At 40.5% G+C, this 19,531-nt stretch overlaps 1 protein-coding gene across 1 annotated transcript in view; it reads left to right on the top strand.

The window, feature by feature from the left end:
* Positions 1-17,678: 17,678 nt before the first annotated feature.
* The window catches only part of NMI (N-myc (and STAT) interactor), a 21,932-nt gene continuing 20,079 nt past the window's right edge, over positions 17,679-19,531 (top strand). Inside the window, exons 1-2 of the mRNA XM_006880815.1 lie at positions 17,679-17,753; positions 18,678-18,773. Of these exons, the coding sequence (XP_006880877.1) occupies positions 17,679-17,753; positions 18,678-18,773 (171 nt within the window). The remainder of the gene's footprint in view (positions 17,754-18,677; positions 18,774-19,531) is intronic.

Raw genomic sequence — 19,531 nt, 5'->3', positions numbered from 1 at the left:
GCAGTGTTACCCTGCTCTGTTCTGACTACTGCCTCTTGGTCCAAGTATAGGTTTCGCATTAGCACAATTAAATGTTCTGGGATTCCCAATCCAAAATCTCTGTAAAATTATGAAAATAAAATCTTAAAAAAAGGTTAAAAAAACCCTAAAAACCAAAAACTTAAAGTCATTGAGTGGCACAAAATACTTTGAACTTGATTACTAAGCTAAAATCTAGTGATTCAGACTCACCCAACACCACCGCAGAAGAAAGGCTTGGCATTTTGTTTTGTAGAGATCAGAGCCAAATAAACCCTATGGAGCAGTTCTGCTCTATAGTAGATGAGCTGACTATTAGATTCAACTGGATGGCAGTGAGTTTAGTTGCTTAACGGTGTTTAAGTTTATAATGTTATCCAGAAAGGACAAAAGGAGAGAAAGAAGATATTCTCACTTTCTGTGCTTTAAATGACCCTGAATTACTGTAATGTGCTGACTCTAAATCTGCAAAATGACTTTTTAAGTGGAGACTCTAGGGTCAACAAACCCTAAGAGCAACTGATTCAATATTTCATAAAATACAATATGCAAAAAAAGAAGAAGGTAGAGTATAGCCTTTCTTGATATGTTTGTAATTTCTTGTTTCTGGAAATTAAAATCCTTCTAAATAAAAAACAAATCTGAACTTTTGTCTCATTCTGCCTTGTCTGTCTGAGTTGATTCAATCTTCAGTTATGTAGTGAAGGACTCATTCTCTGAATTTTTGTGATAGAGATGAACTACTCAGTAATGTGCTATTTTGTGGTCTTCTGCTCCTGGACTTCACCTCTTCATTGCTTTTTGTTTAACTTTTACTGAAAAGGATGTGTGTGTGTGTGTGTGTGTGTGTGCGCGCGCGCGTGCGTGTGTGTACTTATGTGGCAGTCTGGAAGGAGATTATTACAATCCAGTGAGGAGATAAATACATATTATTCTAATTTCGACATAGAATTCCTTTTTCTTCATGTGCCATGTAACAAAACCTGGAGATATTAGTTGTATAGTTGACAGTGAAGCATGATATCAATCTCAGATAGTAGTGAAAAAATGAAGTAGGTTTATAAAATCTGCAGAAATTCTCAGGAGACATTAATAATTATTACCACTATTCAGCTATTCCATTCACTATTCCATTCATAGAAACCTTTCATCAGCTTTGGAGGCTGTAAAGCTTTATGAGAGGAAACTGCCCCTTTTTCATCCCTGGAGCCTCTGGTAGATAAACTGCCAATCTTTTGGGTTTGTAGCCTGACACTTTACAGACTGTCTCACATGAGCTTCTGTAATATGACCAGAAGTTTCATATTCATCTTGGGATTCCTAGAACTTTTCATAGTACCTGAGTTTGAAGATGAATGTGGCTCCACACTTATATTTAAAATAACACAAACTCACTACCATCACATGGATTCCTACTTATAGTGATTCCCCTACCTTAGAAACACTGGTGAATTTACATTATTGGATACACCAAGTCTTTTGGTTAGTAACACACTATGATCTTAAAAAGGCTTCCTCATTACCTGTATTACTTTGCTCTTGGCTCAGTTTCTTCCTAAGATATCTGAGTCAATACTAGATGAGCCCTAATCTACCAAGATCCTGTCCTTCATATCTCTATATTAAAAAGTAATAAAGGATGAATCAGGATTGAACTAATTAACCTTTAGAACTCATGTTCTAAAATTCCAACATAAAATAGAATTGTTTCTCAAAATGCATTAGATGGAGGTTTATAACTGGCCTAGCATACAAAGAAGTCTTTGTCACTCAACACAGGGGACAGACCTATTTTATTGTCCATTTAGGGCAAGCACTTAAAGAATAATTGGAAATTAGTTCTATCAAGTTTCCTGATATAAGAATTTTGCTTCTTATAATGTTATTTAGGATTATTGTTTCTGTTAGTTTGTTGCTGTTAAGTGCCATTGAGTTGTAGATGATTCATAGCGACTCTATGAAGGAAAGACCTGAACACTTATATAGCGTTCATCATTTCTCCAAGTTCATAGAGTTTTCTGAGGCAAGGTATTTTGCAAGTTGTTGCCACTATTCCTTCTAAGTTTGTTTTAATCGGAGAGCTCCACCAAACACTGTCCACCATGAGTAACCATTATAACATTTGACACACCAGTGTCACAGTGTTTAGCATCACATCACGAGTTACCTCTGTACAACAAATGGACCAACCAGTGTTATACCACTTAGAAGAATGTTTGACCAAAACCAATTAAAACCAGGCCTGAGTACCACTGATTAAAATCACCCACCTTTGGTTTGGTAGCATCATTTTCTATCCAGTAGGCCAACAGAGCTCTCTCATTGTTGTTATTGTTTTAAGTGCCATCGAGTAGAAGACAACTCACAGCGACCCTATGAACAAAAAACCTGTGCACTTGTATAACTTTCATAGTTTCTACAAGTTCTTATTACTATAAATGCTGGTAAAGAGTTTGCTGCCAACCCAAAGGCAGGCTTTTCAAGTCTACTCCTAGTCTGTGGGAGAAAGACAAGCAATCTCCTTTCATGTGATTTACAGTCTGTGGAGGGTCACCTATGAGTTGCTTCTGTCAAGACCACACATAACAACAACATAGAGAATGAGGGAGCTCTGTTGGCTGAGCTAGTTTTATGTTATATGTCAACCAAAAAATGGTCAATAGTTGGAATCCATCAGCAGCTCTGGAAGAGAAAGATATGCAGTATCTTTCCAGTAAGATTTATAGTCTGGGAAACCCCACGGAGTGTTGGAAACTACCCTATGGCAATGGATTTGGACTAGAGCTTAAACGAGGGTTCAAGTATTCATATAATTTTGCTATATCCCTCCCATCTACATTTATGACCGAGTGCAGTTGTGGGGTGGTTCTTTGGGTAGGATTAAGAATCGCTGCAGATCTTGAAGTATGCCAGATGTGTTCAAAGAAATCACTCACACCTAGTGAAGTAACTGTTTACCAATTTCACAACAAAAGTAACTATCATGAGAAAACACTTAAGGGACATCATGGGTCATAGAAACAAAGGGAACAACACCACAGCTTTCCCAACTTCACAGCCAGGGAACATAGCAAAAGACTCACAAAAAGGTTGAAGTTGTTCTGGCTTTATGAAATGGTTGTTTATGCTTTTAAAGACCAATACATTGAGATTTATAATACAAGACTCCCTGAAGACAGATTCCTCTTGCATATACTTTACATTGGCTTTAGTTCCCTTTTATCCTCCTTGTCTACAATACATTCGCAGAATATACACTCATATATGTAACACACATGCATGCTCCTGCAAAATTTTAACCACATGTTCTACTATAACCAGCTCTGGTATTCTGGTGGATGAATTGTGCAGCCAATCCAAAGGCACATAATTTGTATCCACAAGGCACTCTAAAGATGAAAGTTAAGACCTTAGAAAGATAGGAGATAAAGCAACTATGAGATATCATCTCACCCTAGTCAGAATAGTAAAATTTAACAGAACAGCAAGCAACAAATGCTGGCAAGGTTGTGGAGAAACTGGAACCCTTATTCACTGTTGGTGGGAGTGTAAAATAGTGCAACCACTGTGGAAAGTGGTGTGGTGCTTTCTCAAAAAGTTGCAAATAGAGATACCATTTGACCCAGCAATTCCACTACTGGGAATATACCCTAAAGAAACCGTAACCGCCACCCAGGCAGATATATGCACACCCATGTTTATCAGGGCTTTGTTCACAATAGCAGGAAACAACCTAAGTGCCCATCAACAAACAAATGGATAGAGAAGCTCTGGTATATTCACACTATGGAATACTATGCTGCATTGAAAAACAAGGAACTCATGCAATATTATTCAAAAAGGGTGACCCTGGAGGACATTATGCTGAGTGAAGTTATCTCCGTCCCAAAAGGACAAATACTGCATGGTGCCACTGTTGTAAAACAGGACTAACCTTGGGGTTGGGGGGAGACTGAGAAAGATGGGTTCAATAATGTATACTGCATTGAAACAGATGAGGGAGAAAACTGTTTAAAAGGAATATGTGATTAGGTATTTTTGTCATGACAGGAGTCCAGAGCAAAGGCTGCATAGTGGAGTGGACCTGGGGGAGGGTTTGTAAAACAATGAAAGAATTTTTCTTTTACTTTTCCAAGAGGTTAGTGTACTAGGGGGGAGGGTTGGGAGGGGAGAAATGTGCAACAATGAATGAATGGAAATCCAAAGTCTCTGTAAATTTTCATTGGAATGAATAATAAAATTTTTTTAAAAAGAAAGATAGGAGAAAAATACTACCCTTTTGTGATATTTATAGCTGGAGGGTCAGCTCTGGGTTGGTTCCCACTCCATGGCACATACCAACAGATATAATCAAGATGCTCCTTAGAGCGATGAATGGTGAAACTTCCTATCACATACTTTGGGCATACTGCCAGGAAAGGCTAGTCCTTGGAAAAAGATGTCATGCTGGGAAAGATATAGAGTTAGTAAAGAAATTGATTGACAAAGTGACAAGGAAATGGTCTGACAGAGTGACTAACAATGGGACAGTATGTCAGAGACAGAAGAGACGGAAAATAAAAGATGAAACAGAAGAAAAAGGAGAAAGAAAAGTTAGATATGTTGTTTACAGGCTCGCTGTGAGTTATAGTCTCAACTGGCACCTAATACAACAAACAAACAATATTTACAGAAACTGTGCTTATAGAAGATTCAGGAATATGTTCTTGCAATAGATTCACTAAACTAGCATACAAAGTCCCTCTTAAAAAATAGAAAAGAAGAATGATTATTAGCTGTTGCCTGTTGTTATGTGCCGTCGAGTTGCTTGCGACTCATAGTGACCCTATGCACAACAGCCCTAAACTCTGCTCTGTCTTGTGCCAATCACACTGTCTCTGACACTCCCATCCCAATAACCTCAGTCACCGAATCAATCCACCTCATAGAAGGTCTTCCCCTCCTGCGCTGTCCCTCCACCCTCCCCATCATGATGTCCTTCTCCAAGGACTGGTCCCTCCTTACAACATGTCCAAAGTATGTTTGATGGAGCCTCAGAATCCTTGCCTCCAAGGAGCCACCCGGTTTAACCCCTCCCAGGATGAATCTGTTTGTTTTCCTAGCAGTCCATGGTACTCTCAATACTCTTCTCCAGCACCACAGCTCAAAGGCATCAATTCTCCTTCTGTCCTCCTTGGTCATTGTCCAACTCTCTGATGCATAACAAGTAATTGCAAAGACCATGGCCTGTATCAGATGTACCTTAGTTTCCAGAGAGACACCATTGCTCTTCAGTACCCTGGAGAGGTCCCTAACAGCAGACTTTCCCATGGCAATGCGCCTTTTAATTTCCTGGCTGCTGCTGCCAAGAGTGTTGACTGTGGAGCCAAGCAAACTAAAGCTGTGAACAATCTCAATCTCTTCACCATCCATCCTGATGCTTCCAATTGGCCCAGTGGTGAGAATCTTTGTCTTCTTGACATTGAGCCTCAATCCATATTGGAGGCTACAGTCCTTGACCCTCTGCAGCAGGTGCTTCAGGTCCCCCTCAGTTTCAGCAAGCAGGGTTGTGTCATTTGCATAACGCAGATTGTTGATAGATCTTCCACCAATCATGACCCCACATTTCTCCTCATAGAGCCCAGCCTCCCTGATAATCTGTTCTGCACATAGGTTGAAAAAGAATGGAGATAGGATGAATCCCTGGCGTATGCCCTTCCCAATTTTGAGCCATGCAGTGTTGCCCTGCTCTGTTCTGACGACTGCCTCCTGGTCCAATTATAGGTTTCGCATTGGAACTATCAAGTGTTCTGGGATTCCCATTCTTCTCAGAGTCAGCCACAGTTTGTTATGATCCACACAGTCAAATGCCTTTGCTGTTGCCTAGTGCACTTTAAAATCATTATAGAGTGTAGGTTCTGTACGTTTAATAGAGTCAGTTTATAATGAAATAGCATTTGAGGACTCTTTTATTAGGGATCGGGGTTTGACCTTCTGCACGTTTAAAAGAATCAGTTTATAATTAAATAGCATTTGAGGCCTCTGTTTTATTGGGGATGGGGGTTGACTTGAACCACACCAGGTCAGGGATGGTCTCCCACGTCCCCGACGCGCTGTTGCACACCCGCACCGCTGGTGCAGGTTGCTCAGCCGTAGTTTTCCCTCGGGCGGACGCCGGGCGGGAAGTGAGACCGGCGGCGGGGGCGGGCTAACCCGGCGCCGCACGTGGTTTCCTGGCGGCGGGCTCTGGGAGGGCACGGCCGGGCGCTGCGCAGGGCTGGCGGACGCGGGTGAGTGGGGCGCCCTGGCCCGGCTGTGCGGCTGCTCCCCGTTATCCGGGGAGCTCGGACCGGGCAGGCTTTGTGTTGACCCCCCGGGAGGCGTCCGCGGAGGCCGGGTTGGGGCAGGGGAGCGCGCAGAGCTGGGGGTGGAGAGGGTGGGGCGCGCGGTAATGCGACCCCTGCCGACCAAGCCTGGTGGTCGCCCTCTGTGTGGCTGCCTATCCGGGTCTTCCAACTCCTGAGCCCTGAGGTTGGGTAGGGGGCGCAGCGCACAGCCTCCTGCACAGGTTACCTCCTCTGGGGTGTCAGGCTCTGGCTTGCTTTGCTGCACTCCATTCCGGAAATCGAAACTTAGTTTGTGTTTCGATATCATTGTTGTAACCTTTACAGACAGTTCTTAGAAAAGTGAATTCTTTAGACGATCTGTCGTCCTTCTTGGCAGAAGGAAAGCTCTGCACTGACTTTTCACAATATGTAGTATGTTTCTTGGAAAAAGAATACTGTTCTTTCCGGTCTTTGCAACACGCCTAGGTTCTTTTTATTTTACATGTGCAGCATTATGATAGATGGTGAAGAGGTTCAGATTGTTAACAGCTTTAGTTTGCTTGGCTCCACAGACAACATTCTTGGTACTAGCAGCGAGGAAATTAAAAGACTGCATGTGGAAAGTCTGCTGTCTGACATCTCCCCAAAGTACTGCAGAGCAACAGTGTCAGCTGGGAGACTAAGGTGCGCTCGATACAGGCCATAATCTTTGCAGTCACTTGCTGTGCATCAGAGACCTGGACAATGGCTAGGAATGATAGAAGAAGAATTGATGCCTTTGAACTTTGGTGCTGGAGGAGAGTATTGAATATACCTCGGACTGCTAGGAGAACAAACAGGTTTGACCTAGAGAGGGTGAAAGCAGGCTGCTCCTTGGAGGCAAGGATTTTGAAGCTTCATCTGACATACTCTGGACATGTTTCAAGAAGCTACCAGTCCTTGGAGAGGGATGTCGTGCTTGGGAGGGAGGGATAATGCAAGAGAGGAAGAGCCTTGATGAGTTGGATTGATTCAGTGACTGGCGTAATGAGGGTAGGTGTGTCAGAGACAATAAGATTGACACAGAATAGAGCAAGGTATAGGGCTGTTGTAGACAGGATCGCTATGAGTCACAGGCGACTGACAGCACATAACAGCAACATGATATATATATACTTACCATCTTTCCTTCTTCCTCACTCCTCCTCTGACAGGCATACTTATAAGAAGATTCTACTCTATCAAATCAGCCCGTCACCCTGAGCAGAGTTTATTAGGGAAATAGTAAATGTGTGGTAATGGTTTCTAAAGGTTTCTTTTTGCCATAATAAATAAATCCAAATTTAGTGGCTTAAAGCAACACAGATTTTTTTTTTCTCTTATAGAAGCCTGGTACAGGTCTAATAGAGCTAAACTCTAGGAATTGTGAGAAGTAAGTTCCTTTGTGGATGTGCTTAGGGTGATGCCTTTTCTTTCCTTTTCCATCTACTAACACATGGGGTCCCCATGAGTCAAATTGATTCCAAGATAACAAACAAGAAGCCACCATTTTTCCTTGGCTTGTAGAACTTTACTCCATTTTTTTTTTCTTTTTGAAAAACTGTAGCAAATTAATATTCCAGTCAATTACTTACACACATATTGTTTCTTAACATCTGTTGCAATGGTATCAATAGAACAGCCCTCTTCTGGCACCCTCCCTGGATCTCTGGGTCTGTTATCCTTCCTTCCATCCGAGTCTTGTTTGGAGACCAATGTCACCCTTTTGGTTTTGTATCCTTAGTTATCCTAAGGAGTAGGTTTCACTAAAGTGTTTTTCTTCCTTTATGGATTTGTCTGTCTTTTGGATGCAAGGTGATTCCTAGGGTTGTGCGGTAAACTCAAATGCAGGTTTGAAGGTTGTCTGAGAGCCACAGTTTTAGAAGCTCCACGAGTCTCCCTGAGAACAGTAAATCCCATCTCTTTTATGAGTGTAATTTTGCTCTTATGTTTTCCTCCCATTCTTCTCGAGACATTCTGTGGTCCCAATCAAAACAGTAGTGATACCTGGACACTATCTCGTTCTTCTCTTGGAGTAGTGGAGGCTGCAGTGTGTATGGTCCATCAGTCCTCTGGACTGATTGTTACCTGACATCTTTGACTTTTCTTCACTCTAATGACTCTCTCACATGTAGGAAAGATCATGAAGAGAACCCAGGATCCCTTTTGTTCTTACACACAAGGACCCAACTCAAAGTCAACTAACAAGAAAACCAAGTCCTCCCTAATTCCCAGAATCTTTCAGACTCTTAGATAACCCACAAAGGGAAATTAATTTTGCAGATGGAATTAAGATTGTGATGGATTAAGGTAAACTGGCTTTGAAAGACAGAGATCATCCTGGATTATCCAGGTAGAGTCAATGGAATCACAAAGCCCTTAAAAATGAGAAAAGGAAGCAATGTTACTGGTTTTTGGTCTTTCACTGTCTGGAGAAAAGAGAGTGAAGAAAGAGGAAGAATATTACCACACATCCTACTCATGCAAAGAGGCAAAGTATCCAGATTACCAATATACAAGTCCCAAGGATGTTATGAATGAGACCATTTCTAGAAGTTAGGTCTGCTGAGTACTTTATTAAAAGCTCACAAGAATATTAAACATGTCATCATAAAAACAGCAGTTAAATAATGTAGTTTCTGCCTTTTGAAAATCCAATAAGAGAACTCTTGAAATGTCTAAGGAGAACAAATAGCTGAGTCAAGTCATAAAATCCTAAACATACTGCATGTTTTCGGTGTGCTGTTCATAGACTTTTCAAAGGCCTATCATTTCAGAAGTGAATAACCAGTTTTGCTTCTTAGAATCTGTCGGAGTCTGGAAGCTCCACTGAAAACAGTCCACCAAAAGTGACCCTGCCGGTATTTGAAATGCTGGTGGCATAGCTTCCAGGATCACAGCAGTGTGCAGGTCATCACAGAACAACAGAAGGACAAATGAGTGATGGATAAACAAACCTGGCTTGGAAGAAGTGGATCCGCAGTGTTGTTTAGAAACGAAGATGGTGAGATTTTCTCTCACGTATTTGTGGCATGTAATTGGGAGGGGTCGGTCCTTACTGATCAGGGGAAAGAGGCACCAAGCTTGGAGACGTGGAAAGTCAGTGAGGGAAAGGAAGACCCTCAGTGAGATGAATCAGCACAGTGCCTGCAGCAGTGAACTTGAGCACAACAGAGATTGTGAAGATGGTGCAGGATCAGGTAATCTTGTTCCCTTGTGCATGGAGTCACTGTAAGAGTTGACCCAGTGGCCACCCAATAATGACATGCTGTGCTGGGTACTCCAGGCCTACCCTCAACTTGGTTACTGTCAAGCCATGGAAAATGACAGATACACAAATAATGATAATGCCCCCCCCCCAAAAAAAAAAAAAGTAAGGGGAGGGAGAAAGAACATTTTTTGAGGCAATAAGAAAAGTCTACCAGAAAAAAAAAAAAAAAGAAAAGTCTACAAGAACTTTTGGAAAATGTCAGATGGAGGTTACAGTTGAGATGGAGGGATGGATGTGACATCAAGGGACAGGAGGGAGAAAGGGGACTCTCTGGATATTCCTGTGGTCAGGGAGCTAGGTCGGGTTGCTGTTCAAATGTTCAAATGAGACTGGACAATAAACTAAGATTAGGTTATATGAAACGTTTAAGGAATGCTAATAAGAGGATTATGTGCTTATTGATGGCAGTGAAGAGCTGAAGCATGGTGTATACAATACATCTGTGAAAGCCAGAACAACTGTAAATTGGAAACCTATAGAGAAGGAAAATGAAAATTGTTTCCAGAAAAAGGAGTGATAGAAAAGTGTTGAGATTGTACCTTGTGAAAGTGGAAAGCCCGAAAAACAAAAAGCCATTGAGTTTTGACTCTCAAGCATATGTGTGTTTAATCTGAAATTATCTTAAACAGAAGCTACAAGTATTAACAAACAACATTTTGTGAATTAGAGAATAGAGTTTATATCTTTTTTTTTTTTGTTTTTTATTATTATATTGTGTGCGTATACCGTCAAATCAGATCTGACTGGTACAGGAGGATATTGCGCCTACTTCTCCGGCAGAGCATCTGGTGGATTTGAACCATGTTCCTCTGGGATTGCAGTGCAGTTTCTTGCCACTAGGCCACCAGAGCTCCCCAGAGTTTATATCTTATATTCAGTATATATTTTCTCTTAAAAAGGGACTTTTTATACATGGGGAAGATCCATCAGGAATCTGAAAATCATTCCCAATGGTGGATGTGATTTTATAAAACACAGTGAGTGGGAATGATTGTAAGATAGACATTGTAAATGGAGGATAATGTATAAGCTGGCACCAACCCCTAAGTGGGCACTTTTGAGCCAAATTCATCAGTGAAAATGATAAAAAGTTGTTAACATTGAAAAAAAAACACCCAACAACACAATGTATAAGAATTTTGTATACAAACCAATAGAAATTTTTTCTTTAAAAAAGGGTTGATCTTATTCTTAACAACTGTGTAAGAGTTAAAAAAAAAATCTAGAAATACAAACTAATTGCTAATGTCTACTCTTCAAATCATATGAATATTTTTCCAGTTGTCTCAAATATAGTCTCTGCAGCCAAAGGATTCAGTTCAATGTCATGTCTTATGCTTGGTTATCATTTTAGTCTCCTTCAATTGGGAACAATTTCTGTCTTCCCTTGGCCTTCATGAAAGTGAAACTTTTAAGGAGAGCAGGCTAGTTATTTTGTATCGTGTGCCTCAATTCAAGTTTGATGTTTTCTCAATCTTAGAGTCAAATTATGCGTCTTTGGCAGGAATATCATAGAAGTCACGCTGTGGTCAGCCTTTCAAATGGCATGCGGTTTTGATTTACCTTGTTTTTCATATCCACTTTTATTATTTCATTATGGTGATGTCTGCCAGACGTCACTGTAAAGTTACCCTTTGAAATTAATAAGTGTTTTGAGACTAAAAAAATTTCTTTTCTCACCCAAATTTTAGTTGATACTTTCGTATGAGTGGGAACAGCTCTCTTTAATTCAGTGCATTTACTCATTACTATCAATAGGCTCAGTATATCCAAGATATACTATTAGGTACTTCTCCAATTTGATGAGGAGTAATGATGCGAGTTTGAGGACTACGATGTGTCTAATTCAGGCTATAGTCTTTCTGATCACTTGCTATGCATCTGAAAACTGGACAGTGAGTAAGGATGACAGAACTGGTGCCTTTGAGCTAGAGGAGAGCACTTTAGCCCATGGACAGCCAAAAGAGTAAATATGTCTTGGAGAGTATGCAGCTGGAGTGCTCTTTGGAGGCAAGAATGATGAGGCTTTGCCTCACATATTTTGGCATGTTGTTAGGAGTGGCTTTTCTTTGGAAAAGGACATGATGCTGGGACAGGTGGAGGGTCAGCAAAGAAGAGGAAGACCCTCGACAAGTTGGATTGATGCAGTGAATACTGCAATGGACTCTTGTGTGTCAGGAAGTGTGAAGATGGTACAGGATAGAGCAGGGTTCAGATCTTTTGCTCATAGGGTCTCTCTGAGTAATCGTACTTAACAGGACCTAACAATAACAACATCATACCAGAGAAGATGTGGATGGCACAACATAGGGCTAGGCTAATAGAACCTGTTATTCATAGGAACACTATAAGTTGTAGTCAACTTGACGCCTGACAACAGCAAATTCTTGTTTAAGTGGCACTGTAGTTAAATGTTCAGCTGTTAACTGCAAAGTAGTTTGAATTTACCAGCTGTAAGAGAAAGATGTGATAATACGTGCCTGTAAAGATTTACAGCCTTGGAAACCCACTTGGGAAATTCTCCTTAGTTTAGTGGAGGCACTGGGAGTGAGAATGAAATTCTGCTCTGTTTAGTGGAGGCACTGGGAGTTAGAATTGACTCCATGGCAGTGGATTGATTTATTTAGTTAGTTAGTTTGCTTGTAATTGGTGTCAGGTGCCCTTAAATCAGCTGTGAACCACACGACCCTGTGAACCCAGATGTGAACCTTGCGCTGTCCTGCAGCCTCCTTACCAACGCCGCCATGCTCAAGCCCATTGTTGCGGTCACTGGGCAGGCCATCTTCCTGAGAGTCTTCCTGTCTTTTGCTGACCCTCCGTCCCTCCCGGCAGGATGCCTCTCCCTGAGGACAGATTCTTCCTTGAAAATATGCCCAAAGTTAAATGAGACAACGTCTCACCAACCTTGCCTCTAAGGAGCACTCTGGTTTCACCTCCTTCGAGCCGGATTGATTTGTTCTTTTGCCAATCCATGCTATATCCACTACTTGGATACTATTTTTGGTTTAACATTGTTTATTTGGTGCATAAGTCATCCCAAATTCTGGCAGTGAGAACCTAATCAGACTCGATGCCCTGCCCTTCGTCATGTCTCAGCTCTCCTTACGACTTCCTTGCTTTCCAGGCCCGCATGATGTTGCAGACTTGTCGTTTCATTTCTGTACCAGCCCCAGAATCAGCCTTGTTTCCCTTACGTGGAGAGAGCATTAGAAACCAAGATCTGGATAATGGATGTGCTCATTGTTCCCAGATCCCTGTTCCAGAAGGCAGAGCCAGGGATTCCATGCATGTGTATATGCAAACTCCCACACACTTATTTACATTTTTTCTGTATTGAATAACCATCAGATTATACTGTCCTTTCCAAATTGTTACAACCCTGGGGTTCATTCTAGTTTTCTTTCCATATTTATCATTACCTTCTCTGACAATGAAACACCTGATTTACTATCCTTCATATATTTACTTATTTAATCAGTACTTTGTATGTAGCTTTGGCTAATGGGGGTCTCTTTTAGTTGATTCCTGTATCCCTTTGTGGAGAAATGGAGTGGGGGTGAGGGAGGTTATGTTTTTACCTCCAGCTCATTTTATTTCTTCCACTTGACGTAGAATGAACCATGGTGTCAAAAGAGCCCTTATTAGTTTACTGAAAGCAAGATATGTTTGCAACAAACTACCCTCACTTTTTTTTTTTTTAAACACTGCTTGGGTTCACAATTTGTAAAGGAGAAGAAACAACAGTAACAATAACAATAACAATAACTAAACAAACATCCCAACCAAACCCATTGCTTTCAAGTTGGTTCCAACTCCTAGGAAGTGTGTATAGTCAACGACAATAAGTCTAAGGGTTGGTGGCTCCAGCTCAGCCAGCAGCACCATGGAGAGGGGAAGCCTGATGGTCGCTTCCATAGAGATTACAGAGAAGAAAACCCTGTGGGGCAGGTCTAGTGTGTAATATACAGAGTTGCTGTGAGCGAAATGATGTGAAACCAATTCTTGCTAGTTTTCTGCTGTCTATTGAAGAGGAACAAATACCTTGCTTGTTTTCTTACAAGAATACTGAGAATGTAGCCATTTGAAATCTTAGCAGACTATCTTATGGACTAGTTATTACTTTGATGCTAAAAAAAAGGAAAGAGTCATTATATCTTTGTTCCATTTTTCATCTGAGACGGTTTCTTAACCATTTGCAGCCATGGTCGCCTTTGCAGTCTGGTGAAACCTGGAAAGATTTCTCAAACAGCTGTTTATTTTGTTTTAAATATGTAAAATATGGCTTTACAAAGGAAAGGAATTATATTGAAATGTGCCTACCAGATTATTTAGAAAGCAAGATTTTGATTGGGATTTGAAAATTTATGAAGCATGTTGGTTTTTCATTCTGCAGTTCATAAACATTTTTGTTTCATAATGTTGATTACAAAATGCTTGGTGTACTCACACTTTTCCCTCTTAACTCATTACTCTTTCTCATTTCTGTTGATCTTCTGGCCTGCCCCTTCCTGCCTCCTAGGCTTATCTTTGGCCAAATGCTGTTCTCTTGACCCTATATGGTTGGTTTTCTAAAAATGAGGGCCTTCCTGGTTACCTTTTAAGCCTGACTGAGGTTTGACAGGAAGTTGAACCATGTGTGTGTGTGAGAGAGAGTTTTGTTCCAGGGTCACAGTGTGACTTAAAGCCACAGTCTTGGGAGTTTGATTATTCTCTCAAAAAGCCTGGCTGTTGATGAGTTTCAGAGTTTTGCTCCAGATTGTACCGTACATGCTTCAGGATCTTCTGATGTGTTCCCTTTTAACGAGGTCAGTGGTGGTGGCCAGAGGTCTAGGCTCAAGGTTGTAGTAGTTGAGGGTTGTGTGGATGATTCGTTGGTTCTTTAGACTAATTGTTTCAGTGTATTTGGGGGGGGCGGGGAAGCACCAATTTTTGATATTGTAGTGTATATCCAGTTTGGAAGTCATCTGCAGCGGCCGGATTCTAAAGAGCTTCGTTTGCTGGTTCTGGTGAGGATTAGGATGGAATGTTGACTTGCTAATGGATGTGAGATGATTTGATTTGGCCTCCTATTTAAAAATGCATTTGGTCAGCAGTATGGGGCTGGAATCCAGTTTGGAAGTTGTCTGCAGCAGCCGAATTTTGCTCTTTTGGCCTCGTGGATAGAAAGTTTTGCTACCAAGTCAAAGGTGTGTGATTTTAATCTGCGGCACTCAGGCCTGGTTTTAATTGTTTTTGGTCAAACATTCTAAGTGGTATAGCACTGGTTTGTCCATTTGTTGTGTAGAGGTAACTTGTGCATGCTAAATACTGTGATACTGATGTGTCATATGCGATAGTGGTTACCCAGGGTGGACAGTGTTTGGTGGAGCTCCCTGATTAAAACAAGTTTGGAAGCAGGAGTGGCATCCACTTCTGAAATAGCTTGCCTCCAGAAACTCTATGAATGTGGAGAAATGATGAAAGTTATACAAGTGTTTAGTTCTTTTGTTCATAGGGTTGCTATGAGTCGTCTATGACTCAACGGTACTTAAAAACAACAACAATATATATTAGTATATTATGCCATCTGAGTTTAATAACTATAATTTTAAAGCAAGGTTGTTGTTGTTGTTGTTATGTGCTGTTGAGTTGCCTGTGATGCATAGTGACTCTTATTTACAGAAGCTATGAACCCTGCCCTGTCCTGATTCACTGATTCCAGTATACCAACCCCCATTGCCCCAGTTACTGTATCAATCCAACTCATCTGGGATCTTCCTCTCCTGTGCTGTCCTTCCACCATTTTGAGCATGATGTCCTTTTCCAGGGTCTGGACTCTCCTGGCCACATGCCCAAAGTATGTGAGACTGAGCTTCAAAATCCTAGCCTCCAAGGAGAAATTTGGTTTCACCATCTTCAAGACAGACTTACCTGTTTTCTTGGTGGTACCTGGTATGTTCAAGACTCTTCTCCAGAACCACAATCTAAAGGCATCAATTCTTCTTCTGTCACCCTTAGTCATTGTCTAGCTCTCTGATGCATAGCGAGTAGTTGCAAAGACCATGATTAGGCACACCTCGGTCTCTAGATTTTACATCTTTGCTTTTCAGTACTCTGGAGAGGTCCCTGACAGGAGATTTTCTCAATGCATTTTATCTTATGATTTTCTAACTTCTGGGGCCAAGAGTCTTGATGTGGAGCTGAGTAAGCTGTAATTGTTAACAACCTCAATCTCTTCTCCGTCTGTCAGTTGGCACAGTGGTACAAATCTTTGTCTTCCTGATGTTGAGCTTCAGTCTATATTGAAGACCATAGTCCTTGACCTTCTGCAACAAGCACATCAGGTCTTCCTTAGTTTCAGCAAGTGAGATATTTCAAGGACTCTGTAGCAATTTTAATATTCCTTTGGAAGATTTTTGCTTTCTCCTGATAACTTTTTCACAGGTGTTACCAATACTTTTGTGGACTGTTACTTCCATATATAAATGAGAAGGATGCCAAGTTTCAATGAGAGATTTTTAGAAGCAAGGATATACTTTGTCCCATCCCATTTATGTATTCAAGCAGAAGAAAAATTTGTGGAAACTCTAGGTTTAAAGGAAGAATATTTTAGAGGGCTACACCCTTTGTGTATCTGAGGAGTACATGGTTCTACATGCAATACTCAGTCACTCACTTAATTGCTGTCAAGTCATAACTGGGTTTTCAGAGGCTGTAAATTGTTTGGGAAGAGATTTCCCATCTTTCTCCCTTCTTTCTCCCTTGGAGCTGGTAGTAAATTTAAAGAGGTCCTTGGCAGTAGATTTCCCCAATACCACATATCTTTTGGTTTCTTGACTGCTCCTTGTGGATCCAGGGTTAGAAGAACAAAATTAAAACACCAACTAACAGTTGCCTATAAGTCAACTCTTAATTCATGACAATTTATGGGTGTCAGAGTAGAGCTGTCTTCCATAGAGTTCTCAGTGGCTGAGTCTTCAGAAGTACATCATTGGGCTGCTTTTCCAAGGTGCTTTGTTGTTGTTAGGTGCCATAGAGTCGAGTATCACTCATAGTGACCCCATGAACCCTGAACCGTGTCCTGTCCTGTGCCATCCTCACCATCTGACACACTAGAGCCCATTGCTGCAGTCACTGTATGAGTCCACTTGTTCGAGAGCCTTTCTCTTCTTTTCCATCCCTTCATCTTTCCAAGCATAATGTCCCTCTCTAATGAATAGCCTCTCTTAGCAACAGGCCCTAAGTATGAGATAAAACTTTATTGTTTCTGCTTCCAAGGCGCACTCTGGCTGCACCTTCTCCAAGACATATCTGCTTGTTCTTTTGGCAGTCCAGAGGATATTCAGTACTCTTCTCCAACACCGAAATTCAAAGACATCAATTATTCTTCTCTCATCCTTATTCATTGCCTCAGATGCATAGTATCTGATTGTGGCCTGAGTCAGGTGTACCTTAATCTTCAGATTGACATCATTGCTTCTCAGTAATTTGGAGAGGTCCCTGATACAGACTTTCCCAGTGTGTTACATGTCCTGATCTCCTGAATGCTAGTGCCAAGTTTATTGATTGTGGATTCAAGTAAGAGGAAGTCTTTGACAGTTTCAGTCTTTGCTCCATCTGTTATGATATGATGTTGCCAGTGGCTAAGGTTTTTCTTTTCTTGAATTAAAATCGCCAATCTCTTCTAAGTAGTCTATTGTTAACCATTTGAACCACACACAGACCCCAAAATAGTGATCTTGTCAAATAGATAATATATGATAAGTGGCATGTGAACTAGAAAGAAATGTTAATACCCATTATTTATTTATCTTATATTGAAAACAAAAGACTTTTAAAATTCTTTTTATGTGTTTGTAAGTGTGAAAAGTTGTTTGGATTATACACTTTGTTCAGATATGTTACCTGGATAAGATGTTCATGATAAGAAAAAAGATAATACAGAGCCAAGATAGGGGTTTGTTTTTCTTTTATGGAAGAGTTAAAATTATTTCATTCTTTTTGGAATGTGTGTATATGTCCATGTGAAAAGATGTTGCGTTTTTGTTTTGGGTTGGTTTTTTTCCCCCCAATAGTAACTAGGAATCATGGCAGCTGATAAAGATGAGAAAAAGTCTGAGTTGGAGCTATGTGAAGAATTAATGGACAAAGAAGAAAGTCAGGTAAAAAGAAAAATTACTAAATGTTATTAAAACAAATCATATTTCTTAGTTTTATTTCTTATTTTTTTTAATGTATCTTCGTCAAGCACTTTCTTGAATTTGGGATTTTCCAAACCTTTTCACTTCTTTCAATCAAGCCTGCAAAGAATTCTCTTTCTGTACTTTCTCTTACAGTCCTTAAAAAAGCAGCTGCTGTCATCATCTTTCATTTCTTGATTCAGACCTAGAAATGAAAAGTTTATGTAGCACCTTTATCTGGTGAGATCTCAAGGGAGTTCTGGTGGTATAGTCCCTAAAGGGATGTGCTTCTAACCCAAAATCCACCAGAGAAAGATGGCAGCCTCCTTCCAACTTATTTATAGACTCTAAAAATTTAGTAAAGAGTAAGGTATGGGTTGGTTCTGACTCAACGACATTGAGCTTACATTTTAAGTCAGACCTCAGGAGAAGATGGAGGTCCTTGTGCCTTAAACTGTTTACCTGAAGCCAGATGTCTGGTGTGTCAGGGAAGCTGAATGAAGGAATCACAGACAGTTTTTTAATTGCCTCACAATAATATATATCCACATTTACAGTAAGCCTTAAAAGTCACTTTAGGAATCGGAGAATTGATAGAGTTCTGGGCTAAGATGGAGAAATTCTGGTTCTTAATTCTTGCTCCATTATAAAAATGCCTTTGGTTTCGTACTAGTGGCCAATTCCTTATTTCTGTCATAGAGATACTAATGTTTGACTATGAAACAAGAATCAAGCGATGGTGTCAGCTGTTCAAGAAGTATATTATTTATGTGATTTTTGTTCTGTGAAAAAAATCTACTGCCTTTCTTTATTCAGGTTGAGAGACATTTAGATTCTTTAATAAATTCATTTAGAGAAATGATTGCAAGAGTGATTTAATATTTTTGCTACCACTTTTTTTTTTAGAGTTTAATTGATAATATTGTGAAGAAAAATATGGAGCTGGAGGAGGAGATCCAAAAACTCAAAGATGAGATACGAATGAAAAGTACAGGCTGGCAGGTACTGCTTTAGTTATTTTCTGTGTCATATTTTTAACAAACTCCTATTTCTCAGATAAAGTGATAGGAAGTGGTACAAAATTCACTGTTGAACGCTATGGTTCACTGGAACATCTCTCAGAAACGCAAAACTCTTCAGGAAAGTAGCTCTTGTGACTGTGGGTGATGTAGGCCAGTGTTGTGCAGCCTACATTATCAGTGATCGTGCAGCTGCATACTGTGTCCAGGAGAGTAAGCATTTCAAGAACACTGAGCACCCATGAGCTTATTTGGGCCTTTAGTGCGGTGTGACTTGTATCCAGCCCTAATCCCATCTTTTTAATACAATAAATACTTCATCATAAAATAATAGACTATGAATGGAAGGGCCACATGAATTCATTGTACCACAGTATGCTCGCTTTGTAAATTTTGATCTTTTTATTTTCTTTCATTTATTTAGTTGTGATTTTAATGAAAGTTTACAGAAAAGTTGGATTTTCATTCATTCATAGTTACATATTTTCCTCCCTCTTCCTCCTTTCCTCTCCCCAGTTCACTTTCTTTTTAAAAAAATATTCATGCAGTATGCTCCACAATCAACACTCTTGGCACCAGCAGCCAGGAAATAAAAAAACGTATTGCGATGGGAAAGTCTGCTGTTGGGGACCTCTCTAACGTACTGAAGAGCAATGGTGTGTCTTTGGAGACTAAGGTGCGTCTGGTACAGGCCATGGTCTTTGCAATCACTTGTTATGCGTCAGAGAGCTGGACAGTGAC

The sequence above is a fragment of the Elephantulus edwardii genome, unplaced genomic scaffold, assembly GCF_000299155.1.
Source record: "Elephantulus edwardii isolate Elephantulus edwardi_28Jun2011 unplaced genomic scaffold, EleEdw1.0 scaffold00010, whole genome shotgun sequence".
NCBI lineage: Eukaryota > Metazoa > Chordata > Mammalia > Macroscelidea > Macroscelididae > Elephantulus > Elephantulus edwardii.
This window is presented reverse-complemented; position numbering and strand designations above follow the sequence as displayed.